At 40.0% G+C, this 20,482-nt stretch overlaps 1 protein-coding gene across 2 annotated transcripts; it reads left to right on the top strand.

Annotated features, from left to right (window-relative positions):
* The first annotated feature begins 379 nt into the window (after positions 1–379).
* On the top strand, positions 380–20,149 carry LOC307034326 (ribosomal protein S6 kinase alpha-6). Of its 2 annotated transcripts, XM_079673110.1 has the most exons (22): positions 380–697; positions 3,145–3,204; positions 3,280–3,396; positions 3,476–3,557; positions 3,787–3,867; positions 4,350–4,429; positions 5,097–5,203; positions 7,022–7,059; positions 7,305–7,447; positions 7,545–7,615; positions 7,740–7,828; positions 8,672–8,736; positions 9,287–9,389; positions 9,535–9,659; positions 10,860–10,982; positions 11,306–11,395; positions 11,489–11,647; positions 11,729–11,890; positions 12,590–12,666; positions 13,396–13,513; positions 13,836–13,976; positions 18,976–20,149. In XM_079673110.1, the coding sequence occupies exons 1-22, from the start codon at positions 671–673 to the stop codon at positions 19,099–19,101; spliced, it is 2,184 nt and encodes a 727-aa protein (XP_079529236.1). In that variant the 5' UTR covers positions 380–670; the 3' UTR covers positions 19,102–20,149. The 2 variants fall into 2 exon arrangements, with proteins under 2 accessions (XP_079529236.1, XP_079529237.1); XM_079673111.1 differs by lacking the exons at positions 380–697; positions 3,145–3,204; positions 3,280–3,396; positions 3,476–3,557 and having other exon boundaries at positions 3,785–3,867; positions 5,087–5,203.
* The last annotated feature ends 333 nt before the right edge of the window (positions 20,150–20,482 follow it).

Genomic DNA, 20,482 nt, shown 5'->3' with positions numbered 1-20,482 from the left:
AAGAAGGGAAAGTGGATGAGCTCTAAGCCTCTTATTTCCACTTGGACTAGGGATGGACAGGCTTATGAAACAGTGGCTTTAAAACATTCAATTTACACCCTTTAAGATCAGAGGCTTTCAGATGTATGTCTCTCCACAGGGTTTCTCTTTTGCTCCCTAATTTTACCCTGCGTCCACCCATACATTAAACTCCATACAATAGCAGAGATCCTTCAACCGGATGCATGTGTGTCACAGCATGTCATGCAGCGTCATGCAGCATCAAGTCGCCCCCCTCACGCCACCACCACCATCACGTCCTCTCTTCCTCCTGTCTATCTCGATATCCGCTGCTTTGGTTTGGACGGGGGGAAATCCTTAACTGAATTGCGTCATAAATACGTCAATAAACTCTCATTCACGGACGACCAGGTACCACGATAGCCGCCATATTCGCATCCATGGCAGGGTAGCGGTGCTGTCGGCGAGCGTATGGTCCAGTCATCAGCATCAACTATTCCCCGCACAGACCCCCCGATCACATCCCGATCGTGGTCTGCAGACACACAGCTTTGGATCTGATCATCAAAGCAGAACAACCGGACATCCACAGAGGGGAAGACATGCAACGTGGAGCGGGGGTCTAGGTAGACTACGATGCCTTAGACTTAGAGAGGGATCCTGGCACAAGATGGACGAAAACAGCGTTTGTAGTGAGGTGAGTTGCAAACAGATTGCTTTGCATACTGATTTGCCTAACATTGTTTTTGGTTTGTTCTGTCCGGTTATGTTAGCTTTTTGGGTAGAGCTTAAATTCGCGTCACGACCTGCAGCGCACCGTGATGCATGCTAACAAGCTAGGGCATGCTAACAGCTGGTTATGTGTTTATGTTTGTTGCACTGTACCGGGTTTATTTTGTTGAAAGCCACTCGTCCGGGCATTCGTAACCACTAACTATCTGCACAAAGGACGGGATCTTAATCCAACAACAAAGAACCTCCTCGCTTTTGTTGTTATTTACACTTCTCAAGAGGAGTTTGCCTCATAGCTAGCTTAGCCTAGCATTAGCATGTAGTTAGCTTGCTAGCTGACAGCTTGCAGGCTTGAAACTTGGGGATAAGTTTTAATTCAACCCCAAACATATTGTAAATAAAGAGCCGAGAAAAAGTGTCTTTGTATGTGCAGTTACGCTGTTGAATATGTCAGCGACGTTAAATAAATATGAAGTTTAACACTAAGGTTAGCTGGGTAACATTTGGTCAGACGCCTTCACAAGCTTGTCGGCAGCACGAGTGAATTAGTGCTGCTGTTATTAGTTTAAACTATATTTTTGTTAGTTACGTTTTTTCACTCATAGTTTGATAAATGTATAATCTACACATACGGAAGTGTTTTAGCTCCATTGTGTAAGTGAAGTTGTGATAAACATTAACAGACTCAATAACTACAAAAAAAACCCTGATAGAATATCAACCCTTGTATTTATAATGAGCTATTGTTTCACTTCCATACATTTTAGTGAAACCATTAATAACCTTTTATATATGAATCTTATTTTTGTATAACTGGAAAGTCTCAGTTTTGCTTTCGCCTGGGCCCCACTATAATGTGCAGCTAAACCAACCTGAGATCCTAAATCTCTCCATCTCTGAGATTATTTGCAGTCTTTTTAACACCTGCAGTCTGAATGACTACTGTGACTATCTTTAAAAAAAGACAAAATAAATTTATTTGGCAAAATACACATCTGACCTAGTCTATTTTTCTTGTGCTTCTTCAGTGTTGGTTGAAAGACTTCGGACACAGAATTTTTGATAATCTTTTGAATGAGATTAGTTTATGTAGCTGGCATGACACCATTTACTAATTCTTCAACTGGTGTGCCTCAAATATTCTTAATGTTTTCGTCGCTCCTTACAAATAAGCAACCACTCTAATCTACTTTCCTTAGAACCACATAAGTAAACATTAGCCACTCAAACTTGTCTTGTGGTTGTGCGGGTTGTTTAATGAACTTTGTGTGCTTTTGTACTGTGAAGTATTGCATGCCGGTGTCAGTGACTGTTGGATTAAATTGTATATGACTGTCACACATCTTTTCAACTGGCTGAAAAAGACTCGCCTGGTTGTGCTGCAAGTGTAGGCTGCACTCTGTTGCAAGCCAGTGATGAGCCACAGCAAAGGTGGGAGTGAAAATGTGTGAATTATGACGCAGTCCTGACTGTGGCTGGATGTTACACTTCATAAGATGCACTGAGGCTTATATTTTGACAAATTTTCTTTGTTTTATGTCTTACTTTAAAGTGGAAATTGCGAACGATTTGTTTGGTTGTTTATGATGATGTCATCCTGTAGTGCTAAGATATTGCAAAGTGTTTTGCTGCCCTCGGTTCTGTGGATGTACATGTCGGTGGCTCCACCCACTGAGTGGGCTTGCGTAGCTGCTATGACTCATCCCCCCTCTTCAGAGGCTTGATGGAATTCAACACACAAACACACTGAACTGAATACATCATCGCAGGCTGAGCTTCAGCACAGAATTGAAATACGCAGACCTGGTTAATGTCACGGCGGTCAGTTTATTGTCTGATTTATGTGAGGATGCTGAAATATCTCACATTCCTTTGCTGACAATATCACAGTGAGTGGCTTTTTAACCAAACAAAAGAGGGGCATACAACTGGCTCCTTAAATGTAACTCAGTGGAACAAAGCAAGTCTATCTGTCTTTAAATAAAGAAATGAAAAGCTTTGTGGCCACATCCATGAAAGAGCTAGACCCTAGATCCTGAAGAGGTTGAATTCTGACTGCAGCCTTAACAAAACATCAGACTGAGCGAGTCAGACATGTTGTTTTTACCCTGGCTGGGGATTAAGCTAGAATGCTAATAATGAGAGGCTTTAAAGGGGACAGGATGAGAGCTGGACAGCTGGAAAGCTGGACAGGCTTAAAGTATGGACTCCATACTGTTTGACAACAAATAGAAAAGTGAAAGCGCACTGTTATTGTATCTGACTCATCGATTTCATCTGTTGCATCTTCCGTCATACATGGGGGCGTGCAGCAGCTGCACTCCCGCTCAGCTGAAAAACAAGGATGAACACGCTTTGTGAAAGTGTCTTCTATTGTCGACGCTCATGAAATCTTTTTCGCCTTTTCCGCAGGTCAATGGACATGAGATCATGGACGAGCCCATGGAGGAGGGAGACTCTTTCTCACACTGTGTAAGTAGTGATGGGATTAAACGTATGTGCGTGTGATGTACGATGTTGAGTCTCATCCTGATGCTGTTTGTGTAGGATGAAGGGACGTATGAGGAGATTCCCATCACTCATCATGTGAAAGAGGGCTGTGAGAAAGCTGATCCGTGTCAGTTTGAGCTGCTCAAAGTCCTCGGCCAGGGCTCATTCGGCAAGGTGAGGAACAAGCAGACACAGCTTTCCACGGTGCAAGCGTAGGTGTTCAATCCATCTAAAATGTCAACTGTTCTCTCAGGTTTTTCTTGTCAGGAAGATCATTGGTCCGGATGCGGGTCAGTTATATGCAATGAAAGTTCTGAAAAAGGCATCTTTGAAAGGTAATACAACTTTGTTTTTAATTGCTGTCCTCACAAAACACCATGTTCCGTCCTCGGTGTTGAATCTCTCTCTCTCTCTCTCTCTCTCTCTCTCTCTCTCTCTCTCTCTCTCTCTCTCTCTCTCTCTCTCTCTCTCTCTCTCTCTCTCTCTCTCTCTCTCTCTCTCTCTCTCTCTCTCTCTCTCCTCTCTCTCTCTCTCTCTCTCCTCTCTCTCTCTCTCTCTCTCTAGTCAGGGACAGGGTTCGCACTAAGATGGAAAGAGACATTTTAGTGGAAGTCAACCATCCCTTCATAGTGAAATTGCACTACGGTAAGAGAAACTGTCCAAGTTCAGGTGGGGCTAAGCTGTTTATGTGTGTCATAATGTTCAAATCACAAATGCTTACATAATTTATAGGAATATTTTTTAATTGATCAAGTTAAACAAATGTATATATTTAATATTATAATTTTTGTTCTATATTATCAGTTTTTTATTGACAAGATTGCCACAATACACATACAAACATTATTAACTACAAAGGTCAGCACAGGCCTGTTTCCATTAGTGTAAAATAATGTGTGTATTGGCCCATGATTAACATTTTAAATGGGTTCCTCTTAGGTTGGGTTTAGTAGTTTTACCCGAATCCTGCAAAAAACAAACAAAAAAAAAGCTTCCTTATCATTGTTTATGTGGGCAATCTGTTACCATTCTAAGTTAAATTGTTTACTTGCTTCACCCTGAGTGTTTCTGTTGAAAAACTCCTGAATTAGCTTTCAGGTAATTGACTTGTTGTCCTTGTCTCGCAGCCTTTCAGACAGAAGGGAAACTGTATTTAATACTGGACTTTCTCAGGGGAGGGGATGTATTCACTCGCTTATCCAAAGAGGTAAGCTGACGTCTTGTTGCCTTATTATTACACTTTAACTGTTGTTTTTAACTGTGTGAAAAGAAAAAAACAGCATGTCCTTAATAGTGTTTTTTCTAAACGCCTAATGCTTGTGAAAAATCTGAAATACATATAAAGCCCTAAGGGATCGTTAGTCTGACAGCTACAAATGGAACTGGTGCAGATTTAGTATGCAGACATTTTTAATATATTTTGTAAGAGCTAAGGCACTGCCAAGTCATTTGTCTCTCCTGTTTTTTTTTATAGCTTTTTACTCTAATTCAGACTCTAATTCCTCATGGAAACACGTTTTTCTTGGAATCTCTATCCGTTTTTAGATCATCCGTGCCTTGTCAGTTAGAGGCACGGCTCTTTTTGAAATTCTTTCAGGACGCTCAGACAATGTGTGATTGTTCTCCAGATAGACCTTGTGTTGAATGCATGTCTCAGAACCAAAGCGATAGCTGCTGGCAGTGTCAGATCAACAGCTTGCTGAGTTGTGTAACCTTTTTTGAAATGTTCATATTGTGACAATAATAATACTGTTGCTTTCTCTTTGCGGTTACTGAAGCTTAATGTTGAAGTTGTGTCTTTTTTTTCTTCTTTTGCTGCTGAATTTCTTCCCATCTTCTTAGTTCAGAGAGTAAATTTGTCCAGTTCTTATCAGGTTATGTTTACAGAGGAAGATGTGAAATTCTACCTTGCAGAGCTGGCCCTGGCCCTCGACCACCTGCACAGCTTGGGCATAGTTTACAGAGATCTCAAGCCTGAGAAGTAAGAATCCTAGACTTCTCCTTAACCTTTGACCCCACACACAAACCCCTTTCATCTTTCAATTTATAGAAAAACTGTACGGCTCTGGCTGTCATCAAATGTCATTAGCATTACTCATTATTTCAAGAATTGCCAGAGATTACTGCAACTATCCTTCAAAAATCTGAATCAGAAATACTTTAATTATCCCGCAACGGGGACATTTACTGCATTAAAACAGCAAAAGCACAGTGAAGATTAAAGTAGAAGAGTACAGACTTACATTTAATTGAAAAAGTAGGCAAATGTTGGTAAAAATTAAAACATCAAAGTTTTTATATTATTGCTTTTTTTTACCATAAGATATCTAATACTTACCTTCTCCATATTTACTTTTTGCCAAAATGGTGAATGAGTGAAATTAATCTTTTGTACTGTGCAGTTTCAAAGAACTTAGAGCAAAAAGATTGTTATGTCATTGAGAGATAATTATGTTACAAGACAAAACTACATATTTCCCTTTCGCTGCATGCTTAAAACATAGACAAAACAATGAAAATATTTCATATCAAATGTTGTGAAGAGGCATTCAGTCAGCAGAATATATCTCTAGGTGTGTACAAAATGGCAAGATTTAAAGGGACAGTTCACCCTAAAGTCAAAGAAATGCATCTCCAATATAATGAAATTATATATTTAATAGTTTTTAAGTTTTTCAAATGATTTGTTGGTTTAAACAACGCAATCCAAGTGCCATTTGGTCCCATTATATAAGTAGACCCTCCAGAAAAACACGATTCTGCGATCGCAGAATTTAGCGCATAATCAGCAAAATGGCGCAGATTTTTAAAAGGCCGCATATTTATCAAAAGGCCGCATAATCCCCGCATTTTTCCACACAAAGTTGAGAGGAAAAAAAAGTGAACTCGTCTTGACGTGACGTCATCAGCTCGCGCATCAGAGAATGTAAACAACACTGTATAGAGTGAACGTGTGGAGCTCACACGATAGAGAAAACACCAAGATGAAAAAATCTAATCCATCTCATTTACCGACGAACATTTCTACTAAAGACCGGGCAAAAAGTGGGGGGAAACTATTCTGCACCCCGTGCAACTGTGTGTTGGAGCATAAGAGAAAAATAGTGAGATTAAAATAGCCCAATTGCTTTTACAATAAATAAACATTGAATGTGTTTAATTGAATAGTAAAGGGGTTTAACGTTAGTGGCAGGTTGTGTGTGAGAGAGAATAAATAAGACAGCCCAATATTTAAAAAAATTGTTATTCTTCTTTCCCGCATATTTTGCAACTTTTCGCATATTTCGCAACTTCCCGCAATTTCACCGCATAAAATCACATAAAAACCCTGCATGTTTAATTGCATAATCAAGGATTTTTGCCCGCGTTTTTTCTGGAGGGTCTAGAGAGAAGGCAGAAAATCGACATCTCCAAAATGTGACAAACCACACCAAAACAAATCTAAATAAATACATAGGACTAAAGGCACTTAAAAAATATTTTACATTTTGGTGTGAACCTTCCCTTCAACTCAATAAGTAGGGTGTCATGTAATTCTCTTTAGGATGAATGGGTTTTAGTGTTTTTCTGTAGTTGACGCAAAAATAGCCCATAACACAATGACCCAAAACAGCGAAGATATTTTTGACTTGAGTCCAGACTTCTCCTTAGCCTGAGTATTTACATATAGGACATTAAATGGAGTACTTAGAAAGATTAAAACCACATCAAGGAGATTTTAAAGGCATTAGTATGACTTAAATGCTGTTGTTTTGTTCTTTGAAGCTCACCTCCATGGAACCCTGTTCTTGTCTTTCAGCATCTTACTTGATGAAGCTGGACACATAAAGTTAACAGGTAGGTTTTTTATTTAATACACACATATTTGACTTAATCCAAAAGAGAAATTAAACTGTCTTGACCTATGCCCGTAATTAAAATGTTTAATATTAAATGTGGCAGCATAAAAATGGATCCATGACCCAATTGTTGTCCTTAGGCTGACTTTCATCAGTGGTTACTTTTTGCCAACACCTTTTAGAGGATAAGAGTTGTGTCAGCTGTGTATTTAACCTCTTTTGCTTTGCATTGCTCTCGTGCAGACTTTGGCTTGAGTAAAGAGTCAGTAGATGTTGATAAGAAGGCTTATTCCTTCTGTGGTACGGTGGAGTATATGGCCCCTGAGGTGGTCAACAGGAGAGGACACACACAAAGTGCGGACTGGTGGTCTCTCGGAGTACTCATGGTACAGAACATGCCTCTTTTTACTGCTTAGACATTTATATTAACTGCTTTAGTTCATGTTCATGATTTTTTATTTTCTATCATTGTGTTGTTTGTAGTTTGAGATGCTAACGGGGACATTACCGTTCCAAGGGAAAGACCGCAACGAGACCATGAACATGATTCTCAAGTGAGTCATTACACACTGCATGATTAAGACACTCAGAGCGTGACAGAAGTGAGACATGTTTTGTAATTACTAATCGACTGTAGCGCCATACCAACATGTCCTTCTGCTCTTTTCCCCCCTCCAGAGCTAAGTTGGGAATGCCCCAGTTCCTAAGTTTGGAAGCCCAAAGTTTGCTGAGAATGCTGTTTAAACGTAACCCTGCTAACAGACTGGGTAAGGTGCATTTCAAAGAAACAACTGATGGTGTGTTCGGATCCTTAGTAAAAATATCACACTGTGACAATCACTCTAATACAAGTTAAAGACCTCGTTTAAAACCTTACTGATGTATAAACGGCAAAATCTAATTATCGAAAGTAGTCATTGTGCCGTAAAATGTCACCTTTACTATAATACATGATGCATTTCACTCCTGTATTGTTGTTTTCCTGTAGTGTTTTATATATGTTTTTGTGCATGTAAATGGTCTGCAAAGGCTACAATCCTTTCTCTCACACACTGCCTGAAACGCCTCCATTGGACCCCTTTTTTTAACTTAACATAGTGACATCACTATGTAACACTCGCGCTTCTATTGGCTAGCGCTCCAAAACATTGTACGTGATAGGCTACGTGGCGGGTCATCTCTAAAGGGTTGACCAATCAGAGCAGACTGGGCTCTGGTTTCAGACAGGGGGTGAAAAGAGGTGCTGCAGCACAGGCAGTATGAGAAAAATAAAGTGCTTTTTGAACATTAGAGCATGGAGACATGTCACAGGAGAGGAACAAAATACCATTATCAACTTGAACGTTTGTATAATAGGGCCCCTTTTAAAGTATTTCACTTGAGTAACTTGTTACATTAGTCAGATAACCCTGCCTGTAAAATGGAATGCGATGTGTTTATTCTCACATAGCACTCCTCGCATAATTTGAGCCTGTTAACATTTTGGCATCCACTTAAATCACACCGCGAAAACCCGCTGAGAGAAAGAACGTGTGAATGTGTTGATCCTGTGAAAACAATAGAAAACGAACCTGCCAGGTTAAATGAATCGGACTGATCTGTGTGTTCAGGGGCCGGGCCCGACGGAGTGGAGGAGATCAAACGCCACGCTTTCTTTTCCACCATCGACTGGAATGTGAGTACACACACACACACACACACACACACACCTCACACACAGATTTACACACACACATTTACACACACACATGTAACGTCTCCAACTTCTGTCGAATATTCACACCTAACAAACGGTTGGCGTGGTGAGTTCTGGCCATCAGTCTTGGCTGTGCCGACTGTGTGTGTGTGTGTCTGGGCAGAGGGCCAGTTCTCGCTGTGTGTGCACTAATAGCCCTGCGTGAGTGTTTAAGAGCTTGCAGGATGCTGTTGGCTGCACCAGGCTGTACAGCGGGTTAATTTGGGAGGGGTCTTGGCTTTTCTCTCTCGCATATGTTCACACACATTGCTGTGGTGGGGTTTAATGTGTGTGTGTGTGTGTGTGTGTGTGTGTGTGTGTGTGTGTGTGTGTGTGTGTGTGTGTGTGTGTGTGTGTGTGTGTGTGTGTGTGTGTGTGTGTGTGTGTGTGTGTGTGTGTGTGTGTGTGTGTGTGTGTGTGTGTGTGTGTGTGTGTGTGTGTGTGTGTGTGTGTGTGTGTGTGTGTGTGTGTGTGTGTGTGTCTTCTGCAGAAACTGTACAGGAGAGAGCTCCAGCCCCCATTCAAGCCTGCAGCAGGTAAACCAGATGACACGTTCTGCTTCGACCCCGAGTTCACCGCTAAAACGCCTAAAGGTAAAAAGCCACACATACACACCGTTCTGTTCCAATACTTAAAAACTACTCCTGCAGCCATGGAAACTGCATCCGAGCACTGACAACATGTAGTGGGTGTGTGTATGTTCATGACGATAATATGAATTATCTTTTGTATGTGCAGACTCCCCGGGTATCCCGCCCAGTGCTAATGCCCACCAGCTCTTCAAAGGCTTCAGTTTCGTTGCTCCAGCCCCTATGGATGAGAACAAGAGCTCCCCCATGCTCAGCATACTCCCCATAGTTCAGGTGAACACACATCCTCTTGCAAATGTCCTCTTATCATAAGTTACACATGTACATTTTCAGCTTTAATACAATAATATGTGCAAAAATGTTAAAGAATGAATCCGTTTATCTCTTAAAAAGTGGTGCAGTGATGACGTATTATTGTAGGCTAACCTGGGAGGTAGCATCGCAAGAGCTCCCTCGACTAAAATCCAATAGGAACTTTATACGATTTTGGAAACAAACCTTTATGAAGCTTACACTAAGAGTGTAGTGGAAATGCTATTCATAACTACGTAATGGTCGCATGACTTCACGTCACCGCCGCTAAGCTAAAAGCAGCTAATTATAAGTGTTGTATCATGTAGAAGTCTCATTTAGCTGCTTGTTAGCAACAACTGTTTTCTAAGGCATGTAAAAGCTTCAGACATTTACTTGTTGGGTATTCTTTAACATATTTTATGTCATAGAAGAAAACAGGAACATTTCCTTAGCTTGTCTTTACTAACCGGAAGTGCTGAAATGCTAAATCATATCCGCGATTAGATGATGGATAGATAGGTACTTTATTGTTCCCGATTTGGGACATTTTAGTTTTGTATTAGGACTCATTCCAGCACCACTCTATAGCGGGTTTTCAACATAGCGACTAGAAGTGTGTACTAATGTGGAGCTTTACACAGACTTCTTCCTGCAGGCAGCGCCCTTGCAAAAGCTGGTCAAAACACTGTTAGTTCACACATATGGAACTGTTGCTGATCACATTTTCGCCACATTTTAGTTGACAAAACTCACACTTCTTATTTGTCACTGACTGCCTTCTTTATTTTTTCTTAGCAAACTTAAAAGTAGTTTTCTTTACAATCAAGGAAAATAAGGATCTTAAATAATTGACATGATGGTAGAAATAGCAAGAATGGCTCACTTTAACGGTATTAGGTAATATGTTAATAGCGACCTAATTCTACGATAGTGGTAAATGACGATTTAAATTCAGATTCGGCTGAGTTTCTAAAATCATTACTACTACAAGTCCCACTCTGGCGTATTTGTTAAGTTAAAATTCTGTGGGTGCTCCAGCTTTGCGATTACTCATCAAATGTGTGGGCATGGCTTGTGAAGGACAGAAGCTGCTGATTTTAGAGGAATGCTTTTTATATATATTTAGTGTTTCGGTTTGGGTTAAAGATAGTGTAACAATTCAAATGTTTTTCTCTCCAGATGCACGGGGGTTCGACAAAGTTCTCCGATCTTTACGAGCTGCAGGAGGACATAGGGGTCGGCTCCTACTCCATTTGTAAACGATGTGTACACCGAGTCTCTGCCATGCACTATGCTGTGAAGGTAGTACATTTTTCTTCCTTTTTTTTTATATACGTATCATTGGAATCCTTTGTTTACTTCCGTAACATAGTGACGCTACGTAACACTAGCGCTTCAATTGGCTAAGGGGGGGGACATTTCCGACCCATCTCTAAGCGTGTCTCTGTAAATAAAGATAACTTAGATTCTAATAAAAACGTTACTGTATTGTGTTCAGGGTTGCCAACAGACCAGCAGAGGGCAGCATGGCGTTAGCAACTAAAGCCAAATATCTCAGCTAGTTAAGGTTGTTATACATTTGTTTTTTGACTAACTGCTCATATCTGTGTTTTTATGTGTCGCAGATTATAGACAAAAGCAAGAGGGACCCCTCTGAGGAGATCGAAATCCTGATGCGTTACGGACAGCATCCCAACATCATCACTCTGAAAGACGTCAGTGACTTTTGTGTGTGTGTTTCTCTACTTTAAAGTTTTAGTTTGACGCCATACTGACAGATTGTCTCTCCACATGCATGTGTGTGTCAGGTGTATGACGAGGGCAGGTACGTGTACCTGGTGACGGAGCTGATGAAAGGAGGGGAGCTGCTGGATAAGATCCTCAGGCAGAAGTTTTTCTCTGAGAGAGAGGCCAGTGCTGTGCTCTACACCATCACCAAGACTGTTGACTACCTCCACTGCCAAGGGGTGAGCAGACACTCTGTACTAGAGGAGCACAAGTGGAACGTTGTATCTTCTGCTTCTCTAATGTCTCCTCCTCGTCCCCAGGTGGTACACCGAGACCTGAAACCCAGTAACATCCTTTACATGGATGACTCGGGAAATCCTGACTCCATCAGGATCTGTGACTTTGGATTCGCCAAGCAGCTTCGAGGAGGCAACGGCCTGCTCCTCACCCCCTGTTACACCGCTAACTTTGTGGCACCCGAGGTGAGAAATGATGGAAGCAGAAAGAGACCCAATGCCAGAGGGAATATAAGACTTGATACCTGAAGGATGCAATTTTAAGATACAGAAAAGTTGTAGTAGACTAGGGTAAACAATTTAATTTAACTAACATATGGGTCATTGCTTTTAAAATAGTGAAAAACTACAGAAAACCTTTACTGAACAAAAAAGCTACCTTATAACACCTCCCTTTTTATATATTGATTAATTTGTAAAACTCTAGTAAAAGAAACAAAAGTTAAATATTATATATTTTGTTTCATGTATATACTACCAAAAGTCCCAAATGAATTCACAGTAAAAATATAACTAACTCCGATTATTTTGAATGATATTGTAATTGCGATTTTGAAAATGGTTTCCAATCATCATTGAAAGTTATATTACAATTATTTTCTTCTTTTGTTTATAAAGGGGATTTGTACCCAAACATTTTTTACATCTGTAAAATACAGTTCTTAGGCTAGGATAACTTCGCACATCTCCATTCATAACTCAGAATTAGCACCAGTCCATTTTGCAAGTTCATTGAAATGTTACCAATTGTACCTCAGTTTTATACTTGTTAATCATCTTGTTTAAGTATATTAAGTGTAACAAACAACATTTATTACAAAAACATTTGTATTATTCCCCAAGTAGTCCCTAATGGTTTGCTTTTCTGTGTTTGTGTGGCTACAGGTACTGATGCGGCAAGGTTATGATGCAGCCTGTGATATATGGAGTCTTGGAGTTCTACTGTATACCATGCTGGCAGGGTAAGACTCATAAAGACAATGGTTGGATCGTTTGTTTTGAATGTGGGAGGCAGCAATGATTAATCATGAAGGGTCAAACCTTTTTAAATGTTGCAGACATGGAACTGAAAATAGAAGCTTTAGATAAGGGCTTTTGTTACTCTGCTTGTGTTGTTTGTGTAGTTGTGGAAAACTTGGATCAATTAATTTAGCTGATTGTAGTTTAACAAAACAAATGTGGCAGTCAATTTAGTTTTTTGTTGTTTGGTTAAATCAACTTTATTTAATGAATATAACTCGTCACTTTGGTCATCATTAATAAGATAATGGGATGGAGAGCCAAGCTTACAAGATAATTAATATGACCTTGTTTTGTTGTTGTCACGTTGCTTTGACTCTTTGACACTTTAGTTTATTACAATAGTTTTGAGATTTGATTTGAATTTTGAAAATAATAAAAAAACAATATTATCTTTTCAATAATCTTTTACTGTGGGACTTGACAACGCTCTGGAGCTATTTGAAAAGGTTTGGAGAACACAAGTCAGAAACAATCTCCTGCAGACACCACTGGAACCTATTACTAAAATAGCCTGATTCACTTCATATTTTTTCAAAATATGATTTATATACTAAAATCTCAATTTTTCAAATGAAGCTCCAAACCAATTGGAACAGTATTGGACATAAGGAGAATCTAAGGAATGAGATTCTGTCTTTTCCTAACGTCTGTGTTTTATCTCCCGTCAGGTACACGCCGTTTGCTAACGGGCCAAACGACACGCCAGAGGAGATTCTGCTCCGGATAGGATCTGGAAAGTTCTCTTTGACAGGCGGCAACTGGGATACTGTATCAGACAGCTCGAAGGTACACATTCCTACGCTGTCTTTGAAGCTCATTTTCATTGATACTATGCCTTTTAAAGTCTTATTTGAACTATAATTTGTTCTCCTCTGATGTCTTTAAGCACTTTGTACATTTGTTTTTGAGGGTGCTACTTAAACCTAATTTAGCTGTTTTATTTGGATATGATCCCATTAGTATTTTTCTCTTTGTGTGTTTGATTTTGCAGAGGTACATCCAGTGATAAAATAAGATATTTTTCCTCTGTGTGTTTAACAATGGAAATCACGTTTAAAACGAATCCTCCTACTCGTTCGTTAACACTGGAAGTTGTTTATTGTTCCAGGACCTGCTGTCCCATATGCTCCATGTGGACCCTCACCAGCGATACACAGCAGAGCAGGTTCTGAAGCATTCCTGGATCACCTGCAGAGACACGCTACCGCACTTCCAGCTCACACGCCATGATGCACCTCACCTCGTCAAGGTGGGTCTATAGAGCCTCCTTATAGGGGTCGGTGGTACACAGTGTTTTACTGGTTTTGGTGCCAGTTCCCTACAGCAGAAACAAATAATAATTATGAATTTGCCTGACAAAAGTCCTCCTGCTGGGAACTGAGTTAACATTGTGCCCACTGGCAGTTTCAAAGAATATTTAAAACACTTCTGTATTCCACTGTACGTACGCTCGACACATTTTCAGGTCATGACAGGATATAAAACTCATCTCTAATTCAATGAAATTATATTTCCAAAAATAAAAAGGAAAAATAATCATTAACAAAACAAAAGGAGGACCGTTTTAATTAGTTCCACCTTGACTATATTTACACATTCAAAGTGAAACGAGACCCCCTGGACCGCGGTGGTTGGGTCCAAACACACAATACGTTATACCCCCCGACATCCTAGCTGCTTGATCAGCCAATTACCTGCTGCCAAAGTCTGACTAGAGCTAATGGTTTGGGACATACCGCACAAAACGACAGCAAAAGATGCTCACAAAAGGCCCAAAATTGACATTGGCTTGTTGGGTGTTAAAGACTACCGTAATTTTCGGACTATAAGGCGCACCTGAATATAAGCCGCAGCAGCTAAATTGAATGATGTGTACATACAGGACTGTCTCAGAAAATTAGAATATTGTGATAAAGTTCTTTATTTTCTGTAATGCAATTTAAAAAAACAAAAATGTCATACATTCTGGATTCATTACAAATCAACTGAAATATTGCAAGCCTTTTATTATTTTAATATTGCTGATTATGGCATACAGCTTAAGAAAACTCAAAAATCCTATCTCAAAAAATTAGAATAGTTCCTCAGACCAAGTAAAAAAAAAAAGATTTATAACAGCAAAACACAATCAAACATTTGAAAATGTCCATTAATGCACTCAGTACTTGGTTGGGAATCCTTTTGCACGGATTACTGCATCAATGCGGCGTGGCATGGAGGCAATCAGCCTGTGGCATTGCTGAGGTGTTATGGATGCCCAGGATGCTTCAATAGCGGCCTTTAGCTCATTAGCATTGTTGGGTCTGGTGTCTTTCAGCTTCTTCTTCACAATACCCCACATATTCTCTATGGGGTTCAGGTCAGGGGAATTTGCAGGCCAATCGAGGACAGTAATGCCATGGTCAGTACACCAGTTACTGGTGGTTTTGGCACTGTGGGCAGGTGCCAGATCATGCTGGAAAATGAATTCCTCATCTCCATAGAGCTTTTCAGCAGACGGAAGCATGTAGTGCTCTAAAATCTCTTGGTACACAGCTGCATTTACTCTGGGCTTGATGAAACACAGTGGACCAACACCAGCAGCTGACATGGCTCCCCAAACCATCGCTGACTGTGGGAACTTCACACTGGATTTCAAGCAACTTGGATTTTGCTCCTCTCCAGCCTTTCTCCAGACTCTGGCGCCTTGACTTCCAAATGAAATACAAAACTTGCTTTCGTCTGAAAAGAGGACTTTGGACCACTGTGCAACTGTCCAGTGCTTCTTTTCCTTAGCCCAAGTCAGACGCCTCTTCCGTTGTCTTGAGTTCAGAAGTGGCTTGACCATGGGAATACGGCTATTGTAGCCCATTTCCCGGACACGTCTGTGAACAGTGACTTTTGATACCTGGACTCCAGCTTCAGTCCACTGTCTTTGAAGCTCCCCCAAATTCTGGAAGCGACTCTTCTTCACAATGCTGTTAAGGCTGCGGTCATCTCTCTTGGTTGTGCAGCGTTTCCTGCCACATTTCCCCCTTCCAACAGACTTTTTGTGGATGTGCTTTGAAACTGCACTCTGTGAACAGCTTGCTCTTTGAGAAATTTCTTTTTGTGTCTTACCCTCCTGATGGAGGGTGTCAATGACGGTCCTCTGGACAGCAGTCAGATCAGCAGTCTTCCCCATACTTGTGATTTAGTTTACTGAACCAAGCTGAGTGTTTTTCAAGGCTCAGGAAACCCTTGCAGGTGTTTCGAGTTAATTAGACGATTCAAGTGATTCGTTGAACACCCTACTAGTATACTTTTTCATGATATTCTAATATTTAGAGATAGGATATTTGAGTTTTCTTAAGCTGTATGCCATAATCAGCAATATTAAAATAATAAAAGGCTTGCAATATTTCAGTTGATTTGTAATGAATCCAGAATGTATGACATTTTTGTTTTTTTAATTGCATTACAGAAAATAAAGAACTTTATCACAATATTCTAATTTTCTGAGACAGTCCTGTATATAAGCCGCACTGGGCTATAAGCCGCAGGTGTTTTAATGTTTCATTACCATATGTAAGGGTTTGTGCACAGAGGGGATTGTGAGGAAAGAGATGGCTGTTTGAGGAAGCTCCCATTTATTAACATTTCAACAAACAAGTTGCATATTTGCATAACGTATTCAAGTGTTACCATTTAGTGCAATAGGAGCTACAGAACATGTACTGTGCTGTGTAAACTGTACTGTATCACATAGCGTTTCAGACACACAAACTTTTCAACTTTCAAACTTAAACGGTGCGCTCCCAGCGCACATACCGGCAGTGATCTACAGCAGCGGTTTTCAACCAGTGGTACGGGGACAAACTGTCTTGCTCTCGTTCTGTCTCTCGTACCACTCTCGGTTCCACTTTTACTTTTGCGCGCTACCTGTCTCTCTCTTTTCCGGCCTCCAGCTTTTCCTGCTGGAGCCCGCCGCTTAAAGGTGGGGGTCCGCGGACCGGCCATAGAGCCCATAGAGTTAAAGGTGGTGGCCGTTAGCTGTAAAAATCCATAGATTAGCCGCACCGTTATATAAACCGCAGCGTCGAAAAATGGGGAAAAAGGCGCGGCTTATAGTCCGAAAATTACGGTAGTTGTATCGCAAATTTGGCAGACATGGCCTAACATGTGTTGGTCTTCTTGGTTACTTTATAAAGTGTTTCTGAACATGGAACCACATCATCTGACCAAACCAGAAGAGGGTCTGAAGTCTGCTTCGTGACCCATTTCTACTCTATTACCAACGCCAGACCCAACAGAGCAGACGTGTCCATCTTTTTACCTTATCTCCCCACTTATCCAGGTTGAATGCTTCTTCTTTCTCAAGGAAGTCAGAACGGTGTATCTTTGTCAGAAGACGTTTGGCACTAAGTGGTTTAAGTTGAGAGCACTTTTGCTAGATTGCTGAACTATTCACCCAGAGGCAGTCATTTTACCCTTAGCATATGACATAAGAGTCTTCCTTGGTGCCATCATAGCTCTTTTTTGGTCACAACCTTTTACTGTAAGTGCCACTCATAGAAATACATCATTAGATGATTTGAACCTGATCTATTACACATTTCTAATTGCCGTACAAATGCAAAAACCAGTAGTTCACTTTCATGTCTGTGGAGCTACGTTACTGTATTTGTTGTGAAACTGCCCATTATCCAAGGATGGAATCATCATTTCAATGATCCCTGTCTAGCAAGAGTATTCCCTTATGAAATCCATGCAAATCTCTATGATGATGTATGGTCCAATAGACTCATGCCAGTCACATTAAATGTCTTTATTTTTATTAGCACGTGCGTTGTGACTTTTTACTCTAAATATTGGTGTTCCGGCTGTTTGCTTGTCATCATTCTTTAAGTCGTAAATCCCCACTGATGGCACTTTTTTTGCGATCTTCATATTTTCTTGCACATAAAAGTCTAACAGATAGTATGTACTGAAATGCCTCGCTGCACACTACAGCCATAAGGTGTTATTTGGGTACATGCATAAAAGTGGACTTTCGTGTCAAGGCCACTAGAAACTGGATGTTTCACCACTTTGACTCTTGTCTATCAACTGTGGAAACACTAATGTGTGTGTCACCTTTTATTAAGCATGTACAGATGCATATCATTTGGTTGTTTTTAAGGCATGTTTTCCTTCGACACATTTTATAATGCATGTGCTTTTGTTCAACGGTGTGTTATGTTTCAGTGCTGCATATTTTTAGAAGACGTGTCCCTGAGTCATCACTGGATAAGTGGGTGACAGAAAAACAAACAAGCTGTGCAATACAATGTTTCATAAGCTAGGTGTTAGAATAACTCAGCCATTTCTTTAAACTTTGTTGGGTTTTGTGTTAACATATTCCTGCGTCGTCAGAGCATTTATAAAAAAGTCAAAGGCATTATTAATAACATTTCAATTGACATATTGTTTAAGGTATTATTTAATGTTTTCTGCATTTAAATTTCGAAACATTTATTTAATATTTTTGCTGAGTTTGATTGCTACTCAATACCAAATGCTTCCTACTATCTTCAAACCTAGAGAAACATATCATTTGTAGCCACAGTTTTACAATACACTTTGTAATTTTCAGTTGTGTCAACTTTATATTTTAAGAATTGGTCAATAAGAGTGACCTAGCCAGTCAGGTGACCAAAGACTAAGACATTATTTCTGGATGTAGAGAGAGAAGACAGTTATCGGAAAACCTGAGAAATACACTCAAAGCATCTGGTGAAAGAATTCTTCTTTTGTTGGATAAATCTATTTTATTAGAGTTTTCACAGTTAAATTAGCAATACAAATTGATGACAATACAAAAATTTTTGCCTTTTGTGGTACAACAAACTTGACTGAACTCCTGTTTATTAGTGTAAATGCAAACGACTATTACTTTATTATCAAACCACCTAACAGTCCCATGACTTCACATCAACACCATTAAGTTAAAAGTGGCTAATATTTAGTGTGATGACATTTAATATTCTCATTTAGTGCCTTTTTTAAAAGCTTCATGCATTCACTAGTGACAAAACCTGACAATCTCCTAAACGTCTGTTAACCACAGATCTTATTTCAGGAACTAACTGAAAACTCATTAAAAAAAACATTTGGCTTTGAGACTAAACGGATATCCTAAAATGCAGACTCATTTCCTGGTTTAAGACTTATTCCTGCACCACTCTATTGCTTCAAAGCTAAAGTGTTCTATCTATTAAAAATTAAAGCCAGATGTTGTTGTTTTTCAGGGAGCCATGGCTGCCACATATTCAGCACTGAGCCAGAAGACGAGTCAGCCGGTGTTGGAGCCGGTGGCGGCGTCCAGTCTAGCCCAGAGACGCAGCATGAAGAAACTCACCTCAACAGACATGTAGACACCCAACGCCCTCCTGTTTCACTTAACTCTCAAGTCGGACTCTCATACGCAAAAACACACACAGATCAAAGTCCTGGCCAGTTGTCCTACTGTCTCCCTTTTTAACCTATTTATTTGACACCCCCAACATATGCACACTCACACTGGACGTGGTTGCATTGTGAAGACATCAGCTGAAGCGGAGAGGGGGAAACTCACATATCTGTTACTGCTGGGAACACAGAGTTGTATTTATTTCCACAGCTTTCATATGCACTTGCCCTCCTCGCCTTTTTCATTCTCTCTTCCTCTGTGTGGGGAAGAAACACACACCAGCTGATGTTCTCCTTCACTGTGATTGGCTGATTCAAAGCTGCTTCGGTAAACTGTGCCCCCCCTCCCACTGCTCTTCATCTGTGCTCCTTAGTTATCTCTCCTTTCCTCGTTGCCGTTTGCTGTCTTAACTTCTTTTCTTCAAAGTGCAGTAATGGTTTATGTGCGAGAGTGTTGGCAGGCTGGTATTGAGGTCATCGTAAGACTGTTGCCTCTCTTAAAAATAAAAAAATATATGATTCTGCTTCTGAAAAAGGTCCCTCACGATCAAAAATAATCTGCCAGCACTTTTGTTACATAAATGCATGTGGGCTGAACCTGTGTTTCTTCTCCCTTTAACTCGTCGTCTGACTCATGTTACTTTGTGATGCTAACAATGTATCAGAAAGAGGAAGAAAAAGCTGCATATGGAAAGAAGAAAGAGTTCAAAGGTGCAGAACAAGGTGGTTACAATGACAGGAAATTCTAGTTTGCAACAAAAATATATAAATATATATAATGATGAAGAGCATGTGGGGGAGCTGTATGGATTTCTCTGGGGGGGATGGGACGCACCCCATCAAACCAGAGAGGCTGAATTTAAAAAAAGAAAAAAACAGATTTCCATAGATATCTCTTCAAAAAAGACATTGTGGAAATTGTATTATATTGTATTTATTTCATTTGATTTTTAAGATTCTATTTTTCTTTCAAGTTCTGTATATATTGACATTAAAGATCATTATTGACATGCATCAGGTGTGAGCTGGTTTGTTCTATCACGTCTGTCCACTCGAATACAAAATAACAACAGTCTAACACTAAGATTTTAAAGCCAATCAATATAAAACCAACCCCATGTAAGGGTTGCTGAATAGCCACTAATGTGTTGACAAATGGCAATTCCATTACCTGAATTTTAACTCATTTTAAGAGAAGTAGCGCAAGTTGTTTTCTCTTGTACTTTCTGATAAAAACATTGAAATCTACCAGAGACAGTTCAACATAGGGAAACAAGTATACATGACTTAAGGTTAACAAATTAACTCAGTAATGCAAGTATTCAGATACTAGATTAAAGATACTAA

Source organism: Notothenia rossii (assembly GCF_949606895.1).
Source record: "Notothenia rossii genome assembly, chromosome: 3".
In the NCBI taxonomy this organism is placed as follows: Eukaryota; Metazoa; Chordata; class Actinopteri; order Perciformes; family Nototheniidae; genus Notothenia; species Notothenia rossii.
The sequence above is the reverse complement of the archived record's forward strand: the minus strand, read 5'-3'. Positions and strand labels throughout refer to the sequence as shown.

What these genes read in the sequence shown, in the direction of transcription:
- LOC307034326 (XM_079673110.1), top strand. Translation starts at nt 671, where the DNA reads ATGGACGAAAACAGCGTTTGTAGTGAG. An exon ending in TGGACACATAAAGTTAACAG is followed by an intron (nt 7,060 to 7,304) that starts GTAGGTTTTTTA and finishes GCTCTCGTGCAG; the next exon opens with ACTTTGGCTTGAGTAAAGAG. An exon ending in CACCGCTAAAACGCCTAAAG is followed by an intron (nt 9,390 to 9,534) that starts GTAAAAAGCCAC and finishes TTGTATGTGCAG; the next exon opens with ACTCCCCGGGTATCCCGCCC.